Here is a 27,895-nt window from a genome sequence, read left to right as displayed (position 1 = left end):
AAAACTTCAGCATTTTCGATTAAATGATCATTAAATTTAAGGAAAAATCTAATCTTTCAAGATGTTGATTTATTTTGTAATGCATTTACAAATATTATTAAAAACAATTTCTTAGCTCATCGCTTTTTCGTAATTAACGTAAACAAAGATTACGGCTAGACAGTTTATTCAGCTAAAAAAGCCTTACTAATAGTAACTCTGGCAACCTCAGCAAGAGAAGTCAAAATTATATCTTTTAAGTATTTGACGTCAATAAAATGTGATTGGTCAAAAATTAGTAATTTTTAGATATATATATTTGTTAAGTAATTACGGGAAAAAATATTTTCTAAATTTTAATATTTAACTCATAAATCTGTTAATATATAAAATAAATTAATCTTTAAAATATAAAAAAAATATTTATAAATTTTTTATGTTTCTTTATTATGTTATAATAATTTGAAAAATTTGTTTAAACAATAATATACATATATTATAACCTCCGTTTAGCTCAATTAAATTTTAGCATAAGTTTAAATGCGTTGACAGCGTTTTTTCTCTTATTCTTCACAAAAACGAAGACAAGCTCTGTAGGGCTGTGAACTGTATTCCAGTTGAAGATATGCATACCGAAATTAACTTTGCTGTTAAATTTATTGTTAGCAAAATAAAAGAGAATTCTTCCTTATTAAATGAAGAGCGACTTGAGAAGTTTGAAAATCGTTTAAATCAGCTATTAAAAGAAAAATATGAAAGTCATTGGTATGAGGAGAAGCCTATGAAAGGAAGTGCTTTTAGGTGTATAAATATAAGTGTCGAAGACAATTCAGTTGATTCAGTTCTTCGTAAAACCGCTGAAGAAGTTGGTTTAAATTCCCAAAATCTACTAGATATTTTTAACAGTGGCTTAGCTTTATGGGTTGACCCTAATGATGTTTCCTGTCGTCTTGGAAAAGGTGCTATTTTTCCTGTTTACAAGAAAATTGCTGAAAGAAAATCAAAACCTTTGAATTCAAATGCTCCTGAATTTAATACTAAACAACGACCAAGATCAACATCTCCACAAACCTCTAACAACAAAGATTTTCACATCAAAACAAGATCTCTTACTCCTCCTGGCTTTAGTTCAACAGATTCCACTACAGCAACATTTGAAAGTGCATCAATGACACCTTACTCCTCAAGCAAAAGCACTGGTATTCATAAGTTGTGGGACTCAATTCCAAATGAAACATATCCTGTAACCTGTTCAAGTTATTCTGCAAGTCATCTCAATCAATCTTTAAGTAAAACTGCACCTGTATCAAATTTATACTTAAATGATTCTGATACAGTTTCTACTACTCAAAGTTTGTTTGTTGATCAATCTTACCCTGCTGTCTCTTACAATCAAAGTGATTCAAGCTACTCATTTAATCAATACAGCAGTTATTATAGTGCTAACTATTGGAAAAAGAACATTCGCCCATCTTTCAATCAACTTATGACTTATCAACATGATGATCAAACTTATCAACGCTATCACTGGTCACGTAACAACAAAGTTGTTGGTAATATGAGCTCAGTTTTTTCTACTGGTCAAGCTCAAGAAGTGTTTTAATAAGAACTAATTTTTACAACAAATTATAGTCTATATTAGACAAATTACTTTTAAACATCAACCCCCAGCATGTAGTGTGCTTTTGGAAATTTAACCTATGTAATTCCAAGGCTAATATCTTTTTAGATCTTTTTGTTAATGTGAATATATATAGTGTGTGTTTGTATATGTAAATGTATGTGTGTGTGTGTGTGTGTGTGTATATATATATATATATATATATATATATATATATATATATATATATATATATATATATATATATATATATATATATATATATATATATATATACATATACATACATATACATACATATACATACATACATACATATACATATAACATGCTGATATATATACATTTGTGTGTGCATATATATATCTATGTATATATATGTCTGTTTGTATATAGATTTTTGAGTGCGTGTGGATATATATAAACATATACATATACATGCATACACACATGTGTTTAATTGTATTTTTTTTGTGCCTTAAGAGATTGTAACATTGTATATTTAAAGAAATTATTCTTGGTGCAATTCTGTAAATAATATATTAAGATTTTTTCCTATTTTATTTTTAGCGGAATTTATCATTTGTGAAATAACGACAATAGTAATTTTGTTATAATATGTGAAAAAGAAATGTGTATAATTTTTATTCTATTAAATATCAGAGACAGTTAAGTCTAGATTTTGTATATTTCACAACGGGATTATTTTTCAGTTGTTATTATAATAGATAAAGTTGCATTAAAATTGTCATGTTTTAATTTTAGTGTTGGTAATTTTACTTGTCATTGATGTGTCATTAATATGATTCATTTGTTTGAAAGATTGCTTAATGACGAGTAAAATTATACACAAAACATCCTCAAGTTAAAAACAGAATGGTGGCGAGATGGCTCGATGTTTTTAATTCATAAAATAGTTCTTGAACCATAGGAATCATTTAAATTCAAATAGCTTGGTAATCCGTTAAGTATAAGTATCGCAATCTTTAAGATTATCTTTGAGTAAAATATCCTTTATTTGTTATCATCAACTGTTGCTATACCTACCATTTAATAATCTTAATTCTGTAAAGTTATTAAAAGAAAAGTGACGACAGGAGTTTTCTTGGATGAGATCACTTGTTGGCACCATTTAGGAAGCTAAGTGTGGAGTTCAAAAGATTGAAGATTATACCTAAATTATTATTGCAAAATATAAAGTATTTCTTAAAATGGAGAATCGTCAGATAAATTGCTTTAGCTTCACTTAATCTTATTGCTTGTTAAAAACAATGATTAAAAGATTAACATACGTATAAATACAACAATAGATCGGCATGACATGATGGACCTATCTGTAATTATAGGCTTGATAGGAAACGCCTCGGTCTTTTTGTTTAGCTCAAAAAGAAAGCTAATCTATTGCAGCTTGAAACTTTTATTCTTTCTATTGTATGAATAACGGGTGGCAAATAAAACTCGTCATTAAAATTAAGTGGCGAAATGCAATTTTTGAACAATTGCTGTTTAACTTTTTTTTGTTGATTTTACAAGTTTTTAATTTTAAAAGAAGTATGATCAAAAGTATTTTAGTTGTTTCATTTTACAATGCAAAAAAGTTCGATAACATTAAAGATGAGTTGTATCAGAGTTATCAAAAAAAGCTTTCATTTAACAAGAAAAAATGTGACAACTTTTAGAAGCAAACGGGTGCAATCAAAAATCTGTTTTTCGTTGGTTTAAGATTTTAAGAGAAAATGGTGATCTTAAGAGGAAGCATAGAAGCGGTAGACCGGTTAAAATAGCGACCAACCGTAACATCTAAGATTAAAGAAAAATATTCAATAGTTGCATTTGTTTCCAAAGACGCGTCGCCGGATGATTTGGCTGCACCCGTCAATACATCAATGTTACTTTAAAAAATTATACCAACATTTGATTTACAAAATTTAATTATCTTTGGCATTTATCGAGTGAATTTGCCAAAGGCACAACGAATGGAAGATTTTTTTGGGAAATTCGAAAGAAAAAGGGTGTGATTGGAAAGCCAAAGATCTTGAGACACTTTCGTGCATCAATAAAATGGATTTGACTGTTGTATAAAAGCATGCTAAGAGTTTGAAGAAAAGACCACATTCGTCGTTATGTCTGCGTTTTTCTTTTTTTTTTTTTTTTAACTTTAAAATATAGATGTTTTTCTTATTCATAAATTTTTAAATGACTTTTTTTTTTTACGTAACTTAATTTACTGACAAGTTTCATTTGCAACCCTGTTACTATTAGTTTTTTTAAGTTAGATAGGTTTTTTTTTTAAAACTAAATGTTCTTATAAAATAATAATTCAATTCTTCCATAACAAAAATTTTTTTTAACTATGAATTATCAAAGGATATCAACAAGATAACCTCTTTATTTTTTAAATAAAATACTCCCTTAATAGATGAAATAAATTTGTTCCATAATATTAGTAGCAATCAAAATAAGTGTCAAACGCAACATTTATCATCAAAAATGTACATGAAATTAAACAATTAAAAATATTATTCCTAATTATAATTTTGAGTGTTCGAAAAAAAATATATATGTTTCTGGTTTTTCATAAATTTTTTACTGCTTTGCAACCAACGTAATTGCACCTTTCTATAGCGTTTTGTTTTTCTTTTGATAAATGACGAAATCGACAATCGCTTAAAAACTCTCTTTTCTTCATCTGACTTTTACAATGGGTTGATATTCAACTGAAATAAAGCAATTGATTTCGATGAAACTTCGTATGAAACTTGAAAAAATAGTCTTAATTCTTTACATAAAGATCAACTAAAAAAAAAAACGACAGATGCGTCAAAATAATAAAAGATGTGATGGAACAACGATTTTGAAAGAAGGCTTCACCATTTTTGCGCTACAATATTACTTAACGCTGCATTTGTAAATATTTCCCGCTTTAGTATTCACCCCCCCTCCTCCTCCTCTTCGTTTTGTATAAAAATGCGAATTCAGCTATTTGCATGTATCGCTTAACTTAGCAATTTTCTAAAATTTGCGCTTTTCTTGCAAAAACACACTGTGTTATAAACACACAGGTTGCATTACTGAGAAAAGAGAAAGACAATCAAGTCAAAGATAAAAAAGTCTTTGTCATTTTTTGTCTGTTTTTGTCATGCTGATAGACATTTGAAACAGCATTTCGCAATTAGAATTTAATGAAAAAGAAGGCAAATATTTTTCTATCTAAAAAAAAACTTAAGAAGCTCTTGAAGAACGGAAAATAGATTGTTAAACCACAATTTCTTTTTTATTTCTTCTTCTTTTGTGTAACCGTAATTATGAAACCAATAAAAACAAATCCATACAACAATAAATCAAATCATAAATCTTTTTCTGATAAATTCATCTTATAATATATTCAATTATAAACGTAACTTAGGGAATTCGACCCAAAAATGACCCGTAATTGTGTTAAAAACCCCACATTGTTTTTGCTACGCGTGCGATGAATTAGCTTTTAAATTTAAAAAAAAAAAAAAAATCTCTTCATTGATAAAGAAGCCTTGAGATCTCTACTGTGGCTATAAGATAATGAAGATACTGTGTATATATAAGATACTGTGGCTATAAAACTTTGGATTAAATAATGGGCTCCCGCCATCAGCAGTTTTTACTGATACTTTTCTCTAAATAGTTAGCTGAATAAAAAAATTTATTTAACGTCATATGCAGAATCTATGATGCGGTGAAAACCAATAGACCATTTGGTAAATTGTTAAATTGAGTTCAATAGAAATTGCATCGAATTCGATCGAATACCTAACATCCCACACAACTGGTTTCTCATGACGTAGATTTCTTGACTACAGTAAAATAACAGAACTAAAGATTAGGAGAAAGCATCACAATAGAGCATGATACTCGATAGAATCTCATAAAACAAACCTCACAATGGATTGCTAGCATTGGAAAGGATATTGCTTTAAAAAGAAACTAATGCTTCATCTGTTGGCAAACGCACCATAAAGGGAATACACTTGTTTCTACGAAAAAAGCGGCCAGTAATCAAAAAAATGTTTCAGAGAAATATGTTTCACACCTCTGGTTCATTAAAAATCATCTTCTTTTCCGAGATCGTAGTTTATAAGAAAATCACGTGAGAAAACACTATGAAGAAGTCTTCCGTTTTGTCAATGTACTTTCTAAAAAATCTGTTTTCTGCGATTCTAAAAGACATTTCTTACAATTCTCTATTAGATTTTTATTTCTTGCAAAAAATTTAAAAGCTGTATGAATTTTTCATTCTTTAAAACTCATGTAATTAAAAATTTTTTTATTTATTATTTTTTATGGAAAATTAACAAATATAAAAAAAATGCGAACAAGTGTTTGCTATTGAGCTTCAACATCCCGAAAATAGCAATCGTTATGAAATCACAGAAAAGAATCTATAAGAACCGAAAACGGCAAGAAAGGTGAATTTTTTTTTTCTCAGCTAAAAAGTTTTTTGCGCCATTTCCATCACTTCATTTGATTTCACCTCTTAAAACATTTCTTTCAATTTAATTGTTTGTTTTTTTTTATTGTAAATCTTTTTTTTTTTGGTTTCATTTTTTCGGTTTTCTCTTACAAATTTTACCCCAGAATTTCGGCTCCAGCTTTATAAATTAAAATAAAATGACATAAAAATGTTTTATCTTTTGTTATTATTTTTTTAAATATTGTTTATCGTAATTTCAACATTAATTATTAAAAGATTCTTTGGGTTCTCTTCGTTGGGTTTTCTTCGTTGGGTTCTATTTGTTGGGTTCTATTTCTTTAGAAATTTCTTCGTAACCAGTTCCTGTAAATATCGAATAATTTTTTTCATTTTACTTATAAGACCTCCTCTAACAACCCTTAAAAATATAATTACATTTTAATGCTTACAATGAATTATTTGCATTTAGGTTAACTTTGAAATACCTTAAGATAACTCTGAAATACCGTGAACACACTCACCGTAAGAAAAGTAATTATAGGTTACGTTTTGCTCTCTCTCCTAGGTTTAATAAAATATCCATGTGAAATGAACTGATACAGATAATTTTTACATAGAACTAATTTTAACCAGTTGAATAAATGGTCAGTTTTTTTGTTTGCTTTTTTTTATCCCGATGATAATCTGAATCCTTATCATAGTTTTAAAAAATTTCCTCCTGTTTTAAAAACTAAAATACTTTCTATTATATGATAGTAAATTTCTCCAAGATCGTTCCACTAAAAATTTTATCGTTAGTCTAGACTTCGTTTCAATTTAAAAGTTTATCAAAAAGTTTAATTAAAAAAAAAAAAACATTCTTTAAATAAAACTAAAGTTGGTACTTTAATTATTGTAGTCGATAATGGTCATTCTACCCTAAGCAAAATTAGTTGTTATAAGAGCGCTCTATCATGTGGTATTTAAAACTTGCATATCAAGATTTCTACTAATATCATATATTTCCATATAAACTGCTCTCTCCTATCACAGTAGCTGGAGTTATTCGCATGACACAAAGATCTATTGGCAGACTTGCACAATATCGTTTAAGTGTTTTAACTAGAGACTGTGTAGTATATGATTTGGGTTTTTTAAAGATTTGTTATTCTTAAGAAGATTAAAAACTGCACACCTTCTACTTCCTGGCTTTATTTGTCTCGTCTTCAAATTCTTTCGAAGTCAATCGTCTCATTTTTATTACGTTCGTATACAAGTATTTGAACTAGACAAACACCAAATTAGTTCACAAACTATTTATTGTTATTTATTCAATTACTTTTTGATATTTGTTTAAAATTGATCGGTGAGTAGTATAAGCTTTGCGTTTATCAACACAAGGAAAAAACCTTTCGAAACATTTCCTCGCCAGACAATAATTTGTTATTAGCATCCTAATGAAAATATGTGTTCTTTTTCTTTTATCTTGAAAAATTGTTCGAAATCAATTGACGCAGCAGTATCTCTGTATGCGTGTGTGTATATATATATATATATATATATATATATATATATATATATATATATATATATATATATATATATATATATATATTCCAAGACAGTGGATAGTTTTAAGCTTGGCGGAAATTCTTTTCAGCGGAGATTTTACCTACTAAAATGTGATGCATAAATCATAAAAAAATGAAAAAAAGAAAACATAAGACTAATATAGCTATTTTTATAAGTAATTTAACTGTTAGCCCAAAATTTAAATTACTTTGATTAAATTTAATTAATTTGTTGATTAAATTAAATTTTAGTAGAATTTACACATGAGGTAACGAACAAAAACTTTAACTATTTAGTGACGAATGCTGTAATCGATACATTTATTATTTACATTACTTTTTAAGCTAAAAAGTTAATAATTGTAATAGAAAATATTCCTCTGGGAATAATTTATTTTAGCTTATATTTTTATCATTCGTAAGAATTTTCACGTTTAAGAAGTTTATCTATAAGAATCTTTATTTATTGATTTAAATTTTTTTTTTTTTTTTTTTTTTTTTTTATTTTGTAACCAGAAAACTTTTAACTAACTATAAAACCTCGTGACAAAGTATTAAAACTGAAACAAAACGTGCGTTATTGCCATAAATTATTTAACTAAAAATTCATTCAAAAATTCTTGTGATTCCAAAGATAGAAATAGTCTCTTAGGAAAATACGCGGTTATCATGGATCATGACAATGCCTACGTCACTTACATGGCGTGATAACGTACACATCAAGGTACCCTGCGATGTAAATGTTGAAATCTTTTAATTATGTCCGCGAAAAATATTTTAATCTGAACGTTCAAATTGAGTGAAATTTTGACTTCATAGTGCGCCAATAAAAACACCTGTAGAATGAGAACCACCCTATATAATTTGATAAAAATTGGTGCAAAGGTAGCCTATAGCCACTCGAAATTCTGGACAAAATTTCAGTCGGATTGGTAAACTGGTTAAGAATTTATGCCAGTTTTAATTTAAATTTTGCTAGTTTTTTCCATTTTTACCTAAAAACGTTACCGATTACTATGATGTTCGGTCACTATTATCAAAACAATGGTTACATGAGTGTTCTCCTATGTAATGCCAACAGCTTTCAATATAATTGTTTAATTGCTAAATGTACCTTTTTCAGTTTATAGACCAAAATATTGATTTGCTATATAAAGCGTGGTTTGACTTGGGTTATGTATAGCGTGAAAATTTCAGCATTTCCTAAGGTATAAAACTACTAACGAAGTTCAAAAAAAATCCTAAAAAGAATGCAAAACATGGTCAAAGGACTGCAAGTTCACAAAACGAAACAAAACAAAAATACGTCTTGTTAACAAATATTTATTGATTCTTGAAACCTTCTTAAACACATTTACTTTCAAAATAAAGTGAAAAAATTAGTATTTAAACTATATTTTTAACATTATATTAACATTAATTATTTAACATTATATTACATTATATTAACATTATATTATTAAGCCAGGTATGGTTGTAGTACCGTACCTGACAACCCACCATTGGATTATCAGGTAATAAGAATATTTATTGTTAGGTAATTTTCAAGCTCTTAAACACATTTAAAAAGTCTAAACTTCTAAGATATACCCCTTTTTATCATGCTGAAATGGTATTTTGCCAATACTTTGTTTTTTTCTGAATCCATACTAAAAAGGTAATCCTGCCACAGGGGAGAAAAAAAAACTTTTTTTTGGTCATAACCCTAATGTACATGTTATCATTTTTAGTATTCAACTCAATTGTACATGTTATCATCAGTTTTTTAGTATATAACTCTCAGATGACATTTTATTATTTTACAAAAATATTCAGACATACACTGAATTAATTCTTCCAGGCAGAAGAATTAATTTTACAGATATGTTTCCTGCTTTTGATTTCACATTAGAGATGAGACAGCACTATTGTAGTCAAAAATGGGGTGAAGGGTACTCTATATTGGCTTGTAACACAGTACTGGGGAAATTTAGATGATGTTAAGAAAGCATCTCGGATTATATTTCCAAATGGTGATCTTGATTCTTGGCACACTGGTGGAGGTTTAGAAGATTTGTCAGACTCACTGATTGCTATCATGATTGAGGGAGGAGCACATAACTTAGACTTATGATTTGTTTGTGTTGTTATTGATTATTATTTTTTATTGTTATCATTTTATGCTGTTGTTTTTGTACTTATGTTGATAAGTATGGCACCTCCTTCAAAAGCTATGATTGTGTTTTTGCTTTTTTAATTTAAGTTTCTTAATTTGTAACATTCAATACAACTCTTTCATTTGTATTTAAAACAGTTTGCGACTCTTTTGGACTTTTATGTTTTATGTGGCTACACCACATCAGTAACAAAGTTATTAAAAAACTGTTCAACTTTTTAAAAACTTAGCTTTTTATGTCCTATCATTTTCACTGCAATTGTCAGACTTTCATCCTGTTTTTTACAATTTCTATACATCTACTTCAAATGCATCTTGACTATTGAAAAACGCAATTAATCTTGAAATTATAATAATCTGTAATAAGGCGTCACATATCTGTGTAAAAGTTTTCCTTTTTTACCGTATTTTATAATCATATTTCATTATATTTTTTAATAAAGTTTAATATTTTATCAAAAAAAAAAAAGATAAAACAAAAAAAACATGATAAGATTGTCGTTTAATTTTTTATAATTTAAATTTTTACCTTAAAAACGTCTGAAATTTTCTTTGGTATATAGTTTTTTATGATATTTTAGTAGATGACTCATCTTCTAAAATATCAAAATAATTTATAGCTGTAATAATGTTTTTTTTCAATTTAAAATTTATATTAAATTTTAAATCTGTAATTTCTTTTATGTTAAGATTGATAAAACCAATTTAGAGCTTCAAATCCTGTTGATCCTCCATCTGTCGTTCATGCGGTGATTCAGTGACTGTCAATAACCTTGTTAAACTGATTATTCTGTTAGTGATTGATTTGCAACTCTTAAGAATTTTTAGATATTTAAATTAACTTAACGCAATAACAAGCACGTGACCAGTTTTGTGTTCCAATCAAACATTCTATTAAACGCCACTGCCTGCTAGGTGTTTTTTTTTTTAATCATAAAGAGCCACCCTGGCATTTGTTTATTGCAATGTCAATAACACAAAACAATAGCATTTACTTTTTTTAAAGTTATTTTCACTTCGGGAAATTGGATTTAATAATCCAATTTCCCGAAGTGAAAATAACTTAAAAATTTTATAGCCTATTTTTTAGTTGTCTAAAAGCCCGGTTTTCAACGTTGGAATTTTACTGCTATCGTTATTTTTTTACTGACTTTTTTAATATACAGTTTCTGGCGTTTATTTTTTTGGCGTTTTCAAGATGTACAAAAATATTAACTTTCATGATATCAGGAAATACTTGAATGACAAAAAGTTTCCTGAAGGTGTAAATGAGAGAGGAAAAAAGGCAAACTTTAAAAGGCAATGTAAAAACTTTGCAATTATAGACAACAAATTGATGTATTGCAAAAAAAATAAGGGAAAATGCATAGCTTTACATAAAAAAGTGAATCAAAATCTGGCCTGGAAAGTAAACTATCATTTAATGTATGCATTAGATAATAAAAGTTTCATTAAAAGAAAAATTGAAGTACCCTTAGTTTTATAAAACATGTATATTTTTACCCGCCCCTCCCAAAAACTTTAACATCTCTTCTTTTCTTGATGACAGTAAAAAAATAACGAGCGCAGTAAATTTTTAACGTTAAAATTTTACTGCGCAGTAAATTTTTAACGTTAAAATTTTACTGCGCAGTAAAATTTTAACGTTAAAAATTTACTGCGCAGTAAAATTTCAACGGAGTAAAATATTAACATGACACCGGGTTGCAATAATAATTTTAGGGGCCCACAGATATATATATAACTTTATACTAACAGGCTTCTTAAATTTTTGCAGTTGGTTGAAAAGAAAGGTTTCAAAGATAAAAAACAGAAAAACTATCGAAAACTAAGATTAAACCAAATTTTTAACAATTACAATAATTTTATGCGTATTTTTAGTCATTTTGAATAGTTGTTAAATTAATTACAAAAAAAATAATAATAGGAAGTTCATTTGCGTTTGGGTCTCCTAAATCGTGAAGCCTGTGTCCATTTCACCAACTGCCCCCTCCCTAGAAAACCGGCCCTGGAAGTCTATGTAATTAGGAACTTAATATCAATAGAACTATACTTAGATTATTGACTACAGTAAATATTTCATTCAGCAGTTAAAGAAAAAAACAAATAAACAAAAAGTATAACTAACATACAAGACATTCATTTTATAAAATAGTCACTTTTTTTTACATTTCTTTTATTCTCTCTTCGACTTTGGGTTTTAGTCATAATGAATTTGTGTCTCTTTTCGTAACCATAAACCTGTTTAGATGTCTCTGAGGTTAATTTGACTGCTCTCTCCACAGATTGAGAATTGTTAGGCATTTCTATTACACAAAGTTTAAGGTTTGATTTAATAGCCTCTCTCAGAATTTCTGACGTTATGCAAAGAGTTGTTGGGGGGCTCAACCTGAATATCATCAACAGAAACAAGATAATCCCAAGACTCAGCACCAACAGAAACAAGATAATCCCAAGACTTGGTTTAAAAGTAATGTCTTCTTTCAATGCTCTTATTTTAAGGATTTGGTTGAGGGCTTGATTTCTTATATTCAGAGTTTCATCCAGAAGCATGCAGTACAGGAATTTTTCTTGCAAACAACAATATGAATTTCCTTGTAAGTTCTTAAAAACAATGCTCTGAATCCTGCTGTCTTGAAGCTTGACAAATTGAATGGTTTTGTACAGAAGTTGACAAGCATCTTTGTATTTTCCGGAGCGCTTAATAGCAAACCACATTACACAATAGAGTTGAACAATATATTTAGTTATTACTAATAATTCAGGAGATGGTTTATCAGTCCTAACATGAACCATCATTATTCTTAAGGCTAGAGTTAGCCATCTTGCATGAAAAATTGGTCCAAGTTTTTTTACAAGAAATTTTTTAGATATAAAACCTTTTGAGATGTTTACTACTAAGGAGATGTTTTACTCTTCCCTCGATAAACGTCTCCTCAATTTTTCGCTCACAGCTTTTTTCTGAAACTAAAAAAATTCAATTTTGAAAAGAGATTCTTGATCATCATAAATTTTCATTAACGCACACCATAGGCGCCGAGTTCACGGGGCAACAGGGGCAGTGCCCCCCCCCCCCCCCAGGAAATTTATACTAATAATATATTATCACGGATTATCATGAGGGCGAGAGTATCTATTCGCCCCCGAGATAATCTGTGATAATATATTATTAGTATAAATTTCCTGGGGGGGGGGGGCACTGCCCCTGCTTCCCCCGTGAACTCGGCGCCTATGACCCAAACAATACTCATAAAGCATTCGCTGGTCTGTACTAAGATCGCTTACACCTCACTGCTAATAAACAACTCTATTTCCAAATATATGGGACCAAACTCAACCAATAGCTGTTCATGAAGAGTTTGATGAGATGCAGCATCTCCATCTAATTCACATATAATGTGTCGCAGTGGAAGTTCAACTTGATGAAGCAAACATCCTAAAAGGTGCAAACTTCTTTTAAGATTTTTTTTGAGTTTTATAACCAAACCGTTATCTGCATCTGTATTAGAAGTTGTGTTATCTACAATAACAGCGACTAAGTTGTTATTGTAGATAACACAATTATATTCTGATGAACACTATTATATTCTGTTAAAACATTTGCAGTAGCGTTTGCCATGGTAGCGCCAGTTCCATTAGGTATAACTACATGGGTCAAATAATTTTGTGCTGTTGGACCATATTCTTCTGTAAATGTAAGATGATGTTCTTCTTTGGTTGAAGCAACAGTAATAGGATTTTCATCAGTGTTATAACTGACAGAATATACTAATGTAGACTTGTCAATTTTACCATCAATTCCAATAACCTTTAATTCTTTAACATCAGCTAAGTTTTTAAAACTTATGATAGTGCTGATTCTTTTTTTTTTTCTTCAAAAATCTTTTTTTCAGTTATTATTTGTGATTTGTTAATTTTTTTTACAATACCATAGTCTATTAATACAGCTGTTGCCAATGCAGCTGTTGCAGCATCGCTTATTTCAAACCGTATAACAATTTTAAACTTTTTTAACAAGGTGTTAACTCAGTTCAATAATAAACTTGTTAAAGTAACTCTAGAATAGAATAAATACAATAAAATAGTTTCAAATATATTTTAAAATATCCTAAACACTTAAGAAAATCACAGTTCAAACCATCTCTTAGGCTTTTTTATTATTATTAATAAAACAAAATAAAGTATTTTGCTAACAAAATGGAAGAAAAGTACACTACTTTTTGACTCTGACGTGTATTTGATTGTTACCACCAGATTCAAAGCTCTCCGAATTACTACAGATTAAAGAGTTAAACAAAGTCTAATTTTTAAAATTAAAACTATTTACCTTTTTGTCACTTTCACAGAGACAAGCAAAGAGTGTTGTTTTGCAATCCAAAGGGTTCTTACACTTAACAGATCTATGCATAAAAAAGTTGCATGAATTTTAAAAATATTTAAAATCTATTAGAATAATTTTAATACCATTTTTATAAAAAAGTATTACAGAAAAACTGAAAACAAAAACATATCATTAAAATTATAAAATTATGTAAAATTATCCAATACAATCTTTTTGATTTAGCATTTAACTTATAAATAAAATATGATATCAAGTTATAAACAATTATTTGCATAAAGTTTAGCACAAGCTAAAAATAAGTATTGCATATAAAAATGAAATTAACAATTTTCCTAACCTATTATTGCAAGCTACTACTGGAAGTCCACAACCACAAGAAGACAAATCAAACAAATGCTCAAAGTTGTACTCAAGATATTCTTTGTTCTTGTTTGCATTTTTGCATTTTCCTTCAGCAGATAAGAAGTCTAGAAATTTTTTTGGCTACTGACTTCTCGTGGATCAGAGGAAGCTTAGGATTTACTCTACTCCACAGACTAATCAACTCATTTGTCACTTTTGAAATTATCTCTGGAGAACTAATACTTGTTACTTCATACATATTTTTACAAATAAGATATGAACATTGAATCACTTGTCTGTAAGTTGGAAGATCGCTCATTGGAAGCTAGAGCTGTGCGAGATTAGGTTCTTTATCTTCGATCGAGTTCGATCGAGATTACAAAAAATTCGATCGAGTTCGAGTTCGAGATTATTAAACAAACGAGTGAAAGTGTACATTCATTTCATTTAAAAATGTCATCATCAACAAACCATACTTATCCTAATGCTAAAAGTCTACACATTTTTATGAAGAAAGGTATGTTCTTCTACATGCTCGAATAGAAGACTGCAGCGTTTAATGGAAACGATGTTCCCAGATGTCGAGTTCAGACGCTCTGAATTGATACTGGTCGCTGGGATTGCAAGAAGTGATTGAGCAAGCTTAGCAAGACAAGGAAATCGACTTTTATTTTGCCTCCACCATGTCAGTGGACAACCATTGCGCCCAATTGTCACATCTTTCAAGTATGTATATTTTTTTATTTACTTCCTTTCTTTCTTTGTTTCTTTATTTATTTCCTTCCTTTCTTTCTTTCTTTATTTCCTTTCCTCCTCTTTTTTCTATTATGACGTCAGAGCTCACGATACAGTAATTTTTGTAATACATACATACATACATACATACATACATACATACATACATACATACATACATACATACATACATACATACATACATACATACATACATACATACATACATATTTATTTAATATTACATTAGAAATAGTGTAAAATTAAAACTGTAAAAACAAAAATTCCAGCTTAAAGTGTTTTAATTATGACTTCGGAATTCTAATTATGAAACTTTTTGTTTACCAAAATTCCTAGCATCCCTAAAACAGATGAGTCAATATTTATTTGAACTCAAATCCCTAAATAGCCATTAATTTTTTTAAATTTATATTTACTGGAATTTTTTTATTTATAGCATAAAAACATTTTCCATGGTGACTCTTATTAAATCTTAATCCTGGCAGTGGCCTATTCTATAATCATTCCTAATATATATAATATAATATAATCCTTATGGTCAAACATGTGCGCCAATTTTAAAGCAAGTATGTAAAATTTGTAAATTAATTGTCAAAAAAAAAAAATTGTATAAAAATTTTTTTAATATTCAATAATTTTCGTTTGGTAATAATTCCTAATTCTATTCCTATTTTCGTTTTTTGATGCTGATATTCAATTCTATTTCAGTTTTCGTTCTTCAGATAATTCTTAATTTTAGTTTTTATTCAATTATTCAATTATTAAAATCAATTATTCTTACTTTTAATTTTACTTCGATTTATGAAAATATCTCTGGAATAATAGTATAATCGAATCTATTTGTAACTCCTCTCAATAGGAAAATAGTAAGTACAATGTATAATTGGTTTTCCACATCCGATGCACAAAATAAGCAACATGATAATATACATTTTTAATTGAAGTACTTTTCCATTTCAACCTTTGTAGTTTTTTTAAATTTTTGCTAATTGTCATATCAACAGTGTTGTTATTCAAAGTAAGCTTAGGTGTTTAAAAATTTTCTGTTAATAATAAATGAATTCCAAGTTTCTATATCAGTCATTTGATGTAAATCAAATTTAAAATGATTATTTGATTTACAAACCCAAGAGAATTCGAAAAAAAAAAAAAAGTTTGCGAAACCTCACAGATCTGTTATTTTGCTTTAACCCTTTTTAACGTTCAGCCGTTTAGCGGATTTTAATCAAAAAGTAGAATACCTTCTCGATTAAATACGTTAAACTTATTTTTTCAAAATTTTCAACTCTTTCATGAGTGTAAACATTTGACATAAACTTTTTGCTGTTTTAAACCCATAAAAAGTACTATGTTAAAAAACGATTGTCAATTCGTTTTTTTTTTTAAAGATCGATATAAAAATTTGTACTATACGCGTTATTAACGGAAAAAGACTAAACGCTGATACTTTGAATTCAAACGGTTAAACTTTAAATCTTCCTCGTCAACAGATTACAGCCTCCCTATAAAGGGGTGAGCCTCCCTGTAAAAAAAAGGGTGACGCACGGTTTCTAATACAATTTTTATCATTTTTTTTACCTCCAGAAGAGATTTAAAATCGATCAAAGTAGAATTAATATTATTTATTATTGGACTATATTTTCTTATTTTCATTAGTAGGAAATTTGAATATTAAATCATAAAATTATCATGCTAATTATCAAATTTGGGTAAAAAATAATTATTAACTATTTTTATTTTCAGGTCAATTATTATGAAGATTATTTTTTTATTATTAATAATGTAATTGTTAATGGTAGGTGTTAAAATTCAAAATTTTTGATACTTGTAAGTCGCGCGAAGACACTAAGACAACACAGCTCATAACATTCTATCATTGCATTTTTAAATAAGACTACAATCAATATGGTGAGCATTCATATTTTCTGAGGCATAGTCCAAAACCACGGTAACCAGCTTTGGGGCAAAAAACTAATCCGTACGGACATGGCATGCACATTGTTCTCTTGTTAACACATGCTACGTAGCTAGATCGAGGCTTAATGTCGATAGCGTAATAGCCGTCAGCACGATGGATGCAGTTATTTGTAACATCGACACCTAAAATTCAAAAATAAAAATTAATGGTGAGCTTCTTGGCTCAAAAGCAACCAAATTTACCGCTCTCTAGTCAAACATGCAACTTAGTTAGGAAAAAAAAGCACAACATTCTTAGCTTAGCTTCGCTGAAGCAAACTTGAGAAATTTCTTACCGAGACAAATAACGCGTTTTGGTCGGTAGTTGGTTTTCTTGGGTTCATAGTCGGTTTTCTTGGGTTCATAGTCGGTTTTCTTGGGTTCATAGTCGGTTTTCTTGGGTTCGTAGTCGGTTTCCTTGGGTTCGTCGTCGGTTTCATTGGGTTCGTAGTCGGTTTCCTTGGGTTCGTAGTCGGTTTCCTTGGGTTCGTAGTCAATTTTCTTGAGTTCATAGTCGGTTTTCTCGTGTTCGTAGCCGTCGTCTTGGTCTTGCGCTACAGGTACTACGTTTGCTGTGACTGCAAGAACACAAACTGCAATCAAAAATATCTTTGTTGCCATGATTGTCAACTCCTTTAAAAGTTTTTATAACTTGGTTGTGTTTTATGTTTGAATTCACTTGTGCTTCTCGATTGAAAACGTCTATAAAAACTGCAAGTTTTTATAGGCGTTTTCAATTCACAATTGCTGAAAAATAACTGCACTAATTGGCGATTATCGTGGCAAAAGACTGCTCTGTTAAAAAACAGTATTGTTAAACCTAATTAAAAAATAATAACGAACTGACAAGTGATTTGTTTAAGGAAACGCATTTTGTTTCTGCGAAAACGTCATGTCACGAAACGGTTTGTCGCTAGCGCATACTGAGACGACGCATTGAAAACAAGGAGGAAAAAAAACAAAACACTTTACTTCTTCCGTGCGTTAAAGGAGTTTTTCCAAAAATATATTTATTTTGCAAGAACCAATGATTTCTGTAGTAACATTATTTTATCATTGTTTTATACTAATATAGAGGTCAGTGTGCAAAAACACATTTGATAAACAATTCCATTATCAACCCTGTAGCAAGCTAGGGAATCAAATAAACTATATACGTAAGGAATCAAACCACCCTCCGAATATTATTAAGTAAATGCCCATTTTATAAGAAAGCAGATTATCAAGGCTCATTAAGTGTTATGAAGAAGCATTAAATAAAGCAGGTTATAGTTAAAATGTAATAATGCTCCTAATAAAATCAGCAGGAAATATAATTGCAAGCGTAATATTATATAGTTCAACTAGTGTTGTGACCAAAACTAAACATTGTAACTAACTTAACTAAAAAAAACCGCAACTAAAATTAGTAGACTAACTTTTTAGTCTAACTAAATTTAGTCAACTAAATTTTTTAATTTGCGAGAAATATACTGTTACTGTTACCCAAAAAATAATTTTTAAAAATCTTATATGCGTTTGTTTTGAAGTGATTTGAGCGCCATGTTTTTAATTACAAATTGCTGTAAGTTGCAATTTTTATCTGCAGGGCAACTGTTTAAAGGTTTGATTTTCAGATTTTTTCAGGTTTTTAGAGAAAGGTTTGCGACACATACATTTGGAATTTTGTAATAGTAATAAAAATGTATCCAATTAGTCCCCCTTTATTACTAAGTACTTGCTTTAACTTTCAATAAAAAGCGGTTTAGATGTTTCTGCTGTTTTTGACGGAATTATTCTACTAACAAACCAATTTTTATTTCATTCAATAAAAGAAACTTTGGAGCAATACTAAGTACTAACAAAAACATTTTTATCATCTAATTGTCATAAATTATATTACGTATTTTAAATTTCTTAAAAACAATAAATTTTGATGAAAGTCTTTAAATTGATTTATTTGTCATAATTCGTAATATGTTCATATAATAAATGGTATAGGTTATTTTTTATTTTTTAGCAGTAAATCTTGTTTTAGTCAACTAATTTTAGTTAGACTAAAAAGTTAGTCGGCTAATTTTAATTAGACTAAAACTAACTTTAACTCCCCTCCCTATGGTTCAACCCACCTATTAGCAAAAATGTCATTTTAAAGACAATAACTTTGCTTATTTAAAGTACAATTATAGATATAGTAATCATTAAAGTGCAAAACAATAAAAATAAAAGCATACATAACATTTTTTGAATTTAATAATCTAGAGCAAGTTTAAAGAATTTAAGGTTTTTAGATTTTAATATTTAAGAATTTTTATAAAATAGACCTTTAAATTTATATTTTACAAATAGATAACGAAACACATTTTGAAAGAGGCAAAAATAGATAACTTAGTTATGTGGTGCCATTAAAATGCCTTTGAAAATGTAATTGAATCTTTTTTAATTCAAGTTGAACCGTTTTTTTTTTTTGTTTCTATCTGAACTATTTTTCTTGAATAACGGTAGAACATTATCTACATTTACAAAAGTATTTATTGATTCTTAACCCTTAAATGCATGATTTTTTTAAAAACGTCAGAAAAAATCATATACATGTATTTTGAAATGTATATTCGTTTAAAAAAAAATTTGAAAATGATATTTCAATTTTGATATCTTATTTTATCTTATTTTATTTAATTTTGATATTTTGATATTTTAAAACTAATTTTAAAAACGTTGTATATGTGTTAAATAAATGCTGCACTTCTGCAACACTATGCATTTAAGGGTTGAATAATTCTTCTCAAGTTTTTTTCATTGACATCGCATTTTGTGCTCATTTAACAACAAAACTTATTGTTCTAGAGTAAAAGGTAAAATGAATAATTAATTAAGAATAAAATATTTGCCTGTAATTAAGTAGCGCTGTTTTAATTGTTTTTGTTACGTAATCTTCGTCTATTCTATGTGCTCTAAAATGAGAATATCGCGACCGCTAATGAACGATCCCTAAATTTAATTTTAAGTTTTTGCGTTAAGATGTTAAATGTTAACTTAAGAGCATTTGTGTCGAAGTATCTTTTAAGGCCGGGTTCCTTTCCTCGCATCATTTAAATTGCATAAGACAGGCATCAGGTTTGTGGACATTCTTAGGGGGGCAGGACGCCATTCTCGTCTTCATTTTGAAAAACAATTTTATATTTATGAGCAAGGCCTTCGAGAGTGTCAATGGCGCCCGCGTCAAAATTGGAGAATGGCGCCCCTAATTAGACATCAAAGGAATTATAATGAGAGAATAAAAAAAGGGGCACTAGTAAAAGATTTTTTATTTAACTTTCTCAGGTTTAGCAGACGAAAAATGAGGTCAGCATATTTTTTCGCTCATAGATTCTAATGCCATCTATAAATCTAATTGAATGTTATTTTGTGAAATTATTACAATTCGTGCATTTTTATTCCGAATACTAAAGTTTAAACCTCAAATACAAAAACTAAGCAGGTTTCACATTGTTAGTCATTAAAATGTTTTCTATTTTTTGTCGCCCCTTCTGGCTTGGCGCCCGGGTTAACTTGTCCCCCTGTGCTCCTCCTCTCGAAGGCCCTGTTTATGAGGCACAATTTAAAAAATTCACCAGGTTATTTTTTGTCTTTTTTTTTTTTTAATTTTTTAATTATTTTTTTTTATGCTTCTAACTTTTTTTGTTGCTAAGATTTCGATGAGAACTTCAAAATTCAAACAAATTCATGATAGTAAAAATTACACTTAAATGGAAATTTACAATCAGGAATTTGTTGAAATTTTTATCAAAAATGCTAATGGAATTTTCGTTAACACTCAACACAAATAAAAGTCACTTATATTTAAAGTAAGCGCATTGGCTAAAATAACAAAGAGAAGCAAGAAAGATATATCAGGTTAAGTCACGCGCCTATTATTGTTTTCATTATCTTTTTAAAACTGAAACAAAAGACTTTCCTGAAATTGAAATGTTCATAGTCTGGTGAACAAAATCATGTGCGTGTCATCAAATGTGTAACATTTAATAACATGCATTAGTTATCCGCGTGATTTTTTTTTCGAGTTCATCTTAATAAGGTGCAGGTCATTCCAAGATGCTCAGTATATGCAACAGTTATTGATGCTTTAATTTTTTTCACCTTTGATGTACTGTAGTTGTTATGTTGCATGAGTTATAAGCCTTTAACAGGCGTAAAACATCAATTACATCTGCTATTCAATCTAGTTTCAGTTTAGTGCAAGCTTTTTTAGTATTTAAAGTTGTCACTAAGTACAATTTAAATCGTTTCGTGTTTTAATTTTAAACTTTTATTGTTGATATTAGAATCTGGTTAATTTAGTCACATTAAACGAGGTTCAGTATTCCTAACCGATAAACTAATGTACTATAATAAGTTGAACTATATTTTATGTTAAGATGTAATATAGCTGCAGGTATGTATGTTTTATTAAGATAAAGGTAATTATTTAGAATGGGTGTTCTTTTTGTAATATTATTTTACCATGAGATTGTAATGTAAATTTTGTTGTTTGGTGTGTGAAGAAAATGTTACTTTATCTTACAGGTATCACTATGCTTAAAGTTTTTATAGCTAGCCTTTTGATATGCCAGTGTTTGTGCACATTAAATGAGGATTATGAAGAAAGGTTTTTTGTGCAATACATTGATCACTACAACTTCCTTGGTCAAGCAGGTGCTAATGGCCAATTTAAGCAGCGCTACTTAATTTCAGGCAAGATTCTATTATTATTCAATCAGAAATTTTTCTTGCTTTTCAAATTCCTAGTAAAAAATGGAAGTAATACTCAGTAGGAGTTTATCAAGCTGTAGTTACATTTCTTTTCCCAATAGATAAGTATTGGTCAAAAGGAACTGGACCTGTTTTATTTTACACTGGTAATGAAGGCTCTATTGAGAGTTTTTGGAATAACACTGGGTTTGTTTTTGAACTAGCTCAAAAACTAAATGGCTTAGTTGTCTTTGGAGAACATGTGAGTAAATATGTTTGTTATTAAAAGTAAATAGAAAAAATATAAAATGTCTGTTAATCAATAAAATAGCATTTAACTCTTAAAACCAAATTTATTTTAAGTTTAATTTAAAATAATTTTTAGGATAAATTTTTATATAGAAATTTAACAAATGATGGTGAGTATATATAGTATGAAATAAAGTAGTTGAAAGTGTTACCTGTAAAATAAAATCTTAAAAAATAATAACTACTAGTACTAGTAAAAATGTGATAGCATAATGATTATACAGCTGTTGTTATGTAAACAAGAAAAAACTTAACTCTTAAACTTTGATTTTTGGATTATCTTCTTTATAAAGTTATCATGAGCTATAGCACATGCACACCTCTTAAGATCACATTCAAATCAAAGAAAGAAAGAAAAAAAAAAAAAAAAATCCAAAAAAAAATGTTAAAAAAAGATGCTGAAAAGTTTTTTTGGTATTTAATATGGAAAAATTTAACTGAAAATATTTGTTGTTTGTGAAATAATCAAAAGCTTTTTGTTGCAAAGTTGTTAAGTATTTTATGTAATAATTCTTATCAATTTTTTCATGTTACAATTTAGCGCTATTATGGTAAATCCCTACCTTTTGGCAGTGATTCCTTTACACCAAAAAATATTGGTTTCCTCAGTATAGACCAGGCTTTAGCAGACTTTGCTGCTCTTGTGCAGTATGTAAAGAAAAGTCAGGGTGCTGATAAATGCTCAGTGTTTGCATTTGGAGGGAGGTGAGTCATATTTCAATTTTTTTTGCTTTGTCAATTTGCATAAATGTTAAAAACAAACATAAGATTTTAAATTTTTGTAGCTAAATATCTTTGTTTATACTAGTAAACCAATATATATTTAAACACATTATTTTCTTATATTCAAGTTGGATATTTTACTATATGTAGCAAGGACAAAAATATTGGTATTAAGATATTTTATGAGATTGGTATTAATGTTATTATTGGACAGTATTTGATTGATAATAATATTTTAAGTCCTAACATCTAAACATTTATGATTTACCTGTGTGTAGTGAAGTATGAGCCATTCAAAACCAAAAACAATCATTACAAAAAAGAAATTGGTTAAATGGTGTAAAACCCATAATCTTGGCTCTCACCTCTCCCTTTTCCCCTCTAAAAACACCAATTCATATTAGGTTTCTCCCCTGCAGTATTATTCCGGAATTTATGCTTATCTCCTACCCATGCAGCTTTTTTTTTATTTAAGCAAGCATCAGCAAAAAAGCTAGAAGAATAATCAAAGTCTTTCATTTGTCTACATATAAATATGCAATAAGAAAACATCTGCATCCTTCAGAAAATTAAGCCCACTAAATTACCCCAAACAAAAACAATACAGAAACAAACAAACAAAACAAAACAAATATCTTAAGTTGCCATTGGAATAAACTTTAGATGTTTTGTACTATGTTTGAATGTGATGATTTCTTAAAAATATTGTCCAAATATTTTTAAGAATTTATCACATTGTCACGATCTTTAAATTGAGTATTCTATTTATATTTGACCACTAAAATTTGAACTTTTTCTAATGCTCTTCTAAGAACATTTTGTATGACTAATTGAAATTCTAATGTATGTATTCTACAAAATATAATGTATGTATTCTACAAAATATAATGTATTCTAATGTAACATTTTGTATGACTAATTGAAATTCTTTTGTATGACTAATTGAAATTCTAAATTTTGTACAAACATCTTTTGTTTCAGGAATATTTTGTTATCTGCTATAATATATCTTATATATAAAACAAGACTAGTAATTTTAAAGTTAAAACAAATACTTACAAGAAAAGCACATCTAAGCTTAATTGCTCAAGTGTCTAATGGCACAAAATCAAAATTGTTTTAGAAAAACTTTTTTTTTTATACTTTAAATAATCAAATATAATAATAAAGAAATCTTTATTTCAAATAGTTTATTTTATATTTAAAAGAAATCTTAACTTCATCATCCTATTGCTGTGATAGCATTTTTGTTGCTCAATTCATGTGGTAAAAGCTCAGAGCTCTTGCCATTTTAGACAGTGAACTCAAATTTCTTCTTTAAAGTCAGAAAAAATCATCTAAACAAAACAAAAAAAAAATTGTCATCAAATTTAGTGTCCTAAAGTCTGTCAAGCTCTTGTGCTTGGTATTGTAAATTATACTTTATTCTTCAATCTGTAAGGCAATTGAAAACATTATAATCTGATTATTTTTCTGTTTCTTGAGTTTTCTTATAGCAAGTTTTTATGAATGATTTTATTAGATAAATATTATTATACTTTTCTAGTTATGGTGGTATGTTGACTGCGTATATGCGTTACAAATACCCTCATATTATTGATGGTGGTGTGGCAAGTAGTGCTCCATTTTTGACAATTGCTGGTAAACGTCCCAGATCAGAGTTTTTCCAAACTGTTACTGAGGTTTATATATTTATTTTTCTTGTTGTTGTTGTTTTTTTGTTTGTTATATTCTGCACTAAAGTATACTTTGCAATATTGAGAAGTTAAAAAAAAAATTTATACAACCCAAAGTTTGCTTAAGTGAGTGACTAAAGCTAAGATGGCTTTTTGTTTTCTTCTCCTGGTTATTTTCCTCTTTTCTTTTTTTTTTCTTTTTTTTTTTTCCTGCTTTTCTTCTTATAACATCATTACATACAATGGCACAGCCAGATAAGGACCATCTGAGATGGAGTGATTGTAACAAAACTAAATGAATTTTTAAAGAGCCATTATTTTCTCTCCTCTGGCTGCACCAGTTATGAAATATTTATTCAGTTAGCCTTAATCTTGAGCATAAACTTTCATCGTTTCATCATCAGCTAAGCATGCTAAAACAGTATCCTACTTTTTCCATAGTCAAATTTAATTGGTTTTTTTATTGCTATTTTAAATTGGTGTTAACAGTGCAATTTTAAAATGCATCAACTCATTGTGGGTTCTCATCCACTTTTAAAGTGGATGAGAACTCATAACTCATTTTTATACTAAGTGTTTTGCATATTCTGAATTTAAATCTTATTTTATGCTATTTATTTAGTTTTTTTATGTTTTCTTTATAACAATATCTATTTAGACATTTCGCAAAGCAGATCCTAATTGTCCTAGCAGCATTCAGTCAGCTTTTAGCCAACTGATGGATTTGTTTAATGCAGGCAAAGAAGGATTACAACAGATTGAGAAAATTTTCAGCTTGTGTGAGGGACAGATGACTCGTCCATTTTTAGAAAAGCAAATGCTTGCTTGGGCTAGGAATGCTTTTACTCTTTTATCAATGGTAGATTACCCATACCCTGCAAATTTTATGGCTGACTTACCAGGGCACCCAGTAGAAGTAGCTTGTTCTTACATGGTAGGAAAAGATAAACTTGAAGGGCTTGCAGAAATCACCAGTAAGGAACAATATAGTTATATTTCACTTGATAATTTTAAGTTTCATTTAAAAGTTAGGATCATGGTACACTGGCATAGATTCTTCTTGCTTCATAAATTTGTATGCAAGTTATAAATTTATTATGCCACATTATTTATCTTTTTTTATCCTATTTTTTATACCATAATGATCACTGTACAAGATAAAAATAGTGTAGAAACAACTTTTTATGTTGATTTTGAGGTCAAATAATGATGTTTTGAAATTACCTTGACGGCTTTGTTTGATTTTGTGTTACACATATTTTATAGATTTACTGTATGGGAAACCAGCAACATGTCATGACTTATATGTAGAATATGTTGCATGCTCTGACCCAACAGGTTGTGGTACCGGACCTGACAACCCACCATGGGACTATCAGGTAATACTAATAATACTAAGTATAAGATGGTTTTCAAGTTCTTTAACGCTTTTTGATCTAAGTCTATGATCTTCTTTATTCTTCAACTTTTTATTTGAGGTTAGGTTTGTACATTAGGGCTGTAGCAAAAAATAACTTCTCTAATTTTTTTATGTCCTGTGATCACAATTGCTATTAGTTAAAATGTCCCTTACAAAATCATTCCCCACCAATCCATTTCAATTTTTAATACAAACCCATAATAGTTAAAAGTATACATTAACATTTTAAAACGTCTTTGAAGTGTTGATATATATCAAAATTACCACTTGAATATATCTCAATCAATCAGTCTTGCCATTGAAAACACTACTTTTACTAAATAAATTAAAAGTTACTCAGGATTTGTAGTTCAATATTGTTATTATCATGGCTTAATATGAGTCAAGTAAAATGATTTAAAAAAATGTGAAAACATGGAAAATTTTTCTGTTAATACAATAAGAAGATGAAACCTATAAGTAAAACACTTAGCAGTTATTTGAAAATTCCACCTTACAGAGACATTGCTGGAATTACTATGCTCTTTCATCTAAAATACATGACAGATCACCTGATTTTCAAACAAAGTTTTAAAGAGATTTACAAAAAGTTACTGGATGTAATATCTGAGCTAAAATGCTCTGGAACTATATAGTGCTTTACAACACACTTAAATTTTGACAAATCAATTCTAGATATTCCATATATTTGTACTGAAGAAATATTTGTACTGAAGAAATGGTCAAATGAACTGTTTTAACCTTTTTTTTTTTTTTTTTTTAAATCAAAATTGAAATACTTTTCTGAATCCATATTAAAAAGGTGAAGAAAAAGGGAGAAAAAAAAATTTTTTTGTCTTAACCCTAATGTAAATGTTATCCTTTTTAGTATTCCACTCTGATGACATTTTATTATTTTACAAAAATATTTATTTAGGCCTGCACTGAAATGATTCTTCCAGGTGGAAGTAACAATGTTACAGATATGTTTCCTGCTCTTGATTTCACATTAGAGATGAGACAGCACTATTGTAGTCAAAAATGGGGCCTTGGATACTCTAGATTAAATTGGCTTGCAACGCAGTACTGGGGAAGTTTAGATGATGTTAAGAAAGCATCTCGGATTATATTTCCCAATGGTGATCTTGATCCTTGGCACACTGGTGGAGTTTTAGAAGATTTGTCAGACTCACTGATTGCTATCATGGTTGAGGGAGGAGCACATCACTTAGATTTACGGTTTGTTGTGTTTCTATTGGTTACTATTTATTGTTATCATTTTATGTTGTTGTTTTTGTACTTTTCAACACAAGTATGGCACCTCTCTCAAAAGCTTCTCATTCAAACTTTCCCAAACTGTTCACCTTAGCTCTTCACATTCTATCTTTTACACAATGGGCCTGTTTAGCCATATTTATACATTCTACTACATCCATTGCTTAAATCTCATTGCCATTTGAAAATATAATTAAACTTGAATTTGCTTTAAAGCATATAACTGTCAAAGGTGTCCTTTTTTTTCTGTATTTTTTCACTTAATTTTTTTCATGATAGTTTGGATGTTTTTATCCTGAAAACTAAATTTGAAAAATGTTTAGATCTTCAAACCCAGCTGATCCTCAATCTGTCATTCAAGCTCGTAATAAAATCACAGAAATCATTACTGGATGGATTCAGGAGGATAATAGAAATAAAAGGAATTTGTGAAAATCCAAAAATATAATTGTTATCATAAAATATTAATATATTTGTTATTATTATTATTTTTTTTTTATGTTTCATATATGAAAGTTAAATTTTCTTGAGTTATTTGTGTGATTTTCTTAAAAATTTTGTCTGTAATTTTTAATAAGTATGAATAGATATTTACTAATTGCAAATTAGTTTTTTTTTTTTAAATTTAAAGTCTTTAGTAATTTTTTATTTCAAA

The 27,895-nt window shown here is 28.7% G+C and overlaps 3 protein-coding genes, 1 long non-coding RNA gene and 1 pseudogene across 4 annotated transcripts; 2 read left to right on the top strand and 3 right to left on the bottom strand.

Annotated features, from left to right (window-relative positions):
* Positions 1-518: 518 nt before the first annotated feature.
* Positions 519-2,345, top strand: LOC145191198 (uncharacterized). Its single transcript, XM_080068215.2, has one exon. The coding sequence runs from the start codon at positions 605-607 to the stop codon at positions 1,580-1,582; it is 978 nt and encodes a 325-aa protein (XP_079924341.2). The 5' UTR covers positions 519-604; the 3' UTR covers positions 1,583-2,345.
* Positions 2,346-4,224: 1,879 nt separating this feature from the next.
* On the bottom strand, positions 4,225-7,388 carry LOC149882347 (uncharacterized). The gene is made up of 2 exons (XR_016445075.1): positions 7,222-7,388; positions 4,225-4,317 (listed from the first exon to the last, which is right to left on the bottom strand). It is a non-coding gene; the product is annotated as an uncharacterized LOC149882347 (long non-coding RNA).
* Positions 7,389-11,766: 4,378 nt separating this feature from the next.
* On the bottom strand, positions 11,767-14,878 carry LOC149882346 (uncharacterized; annotated as a pseudogene).
* A 2,174-nt stretch (positions 14,879-17,052) lies between these two features.
* Positions 17,053-17,856, bottom strand: LOC149882345 (uncharacterized). The gene is made up of 2 exons (XM_090067058.1): positions 17,445-17,856; positions 17,053-17,292 (listed from the first exon to the last, which is right to left on the bottom strand). Exons 1-2 carry the CDS (start codon positions 17,767-17,769, stop codon positions 17,093-17,095), a joined length of 525 nt encoding a protein of 174 aa, XP_089923184.1. The 5' UTR covers positions 17,770-17,856; the 3' UTR covers positions 17,053-17,092.
* Positions 17,857-21,102: 3,246 nt separating this feature from the next.
* Positions 21,103-27,845, top strand: LOC145190957 (dipeptidyl peptidase 2-like). The gene is made up of 8 exons (XM_090066721.1): positions 21,103-21,861; positions 21,981-22,120; positions 22,709-22,872; positions 24,437-24,572; positions 25,225-25,540; positions 25,833-25,945; positions 26,903-27,204; positions 27,564-27,845. The coding sequence occupies exons 1-8, from the start codon at positions 21,675-21,677 to the stop codon at positions 27,670-27,672; spliced, it is 1,467 nt and encodes a 488-aa protein (XP_089922847.1). The 5' UTR covers positions 21,103-21,674; the 3' UTR covers positions 27,673-27,845.
* Positions 27,846-27,895: the final 50 nt, after the last annotated feature.

Source organism: Hydra viridissima, unplaced genomic scaffold, assembly GCF_058129835.1.
Source record: "Hydra viridissima isolate aposymbiotic clone 2 unplaced genomic scaffold, HvirCarnegie_v1 scaffold_11, whole genome shotgun sequence".
NCBI classification, from domain to species: Eukaryota; Metazoa; Cnidaria; class Hydrozoa; order Anthoathecata; family Hydridae; genus Hydra; species Hydra viridissima.
The sequence above is the reverse complement of the archived record's forward strand: the minus strand, read 5'-3'. Positions and strand labels throughout refer to the sequence as shown.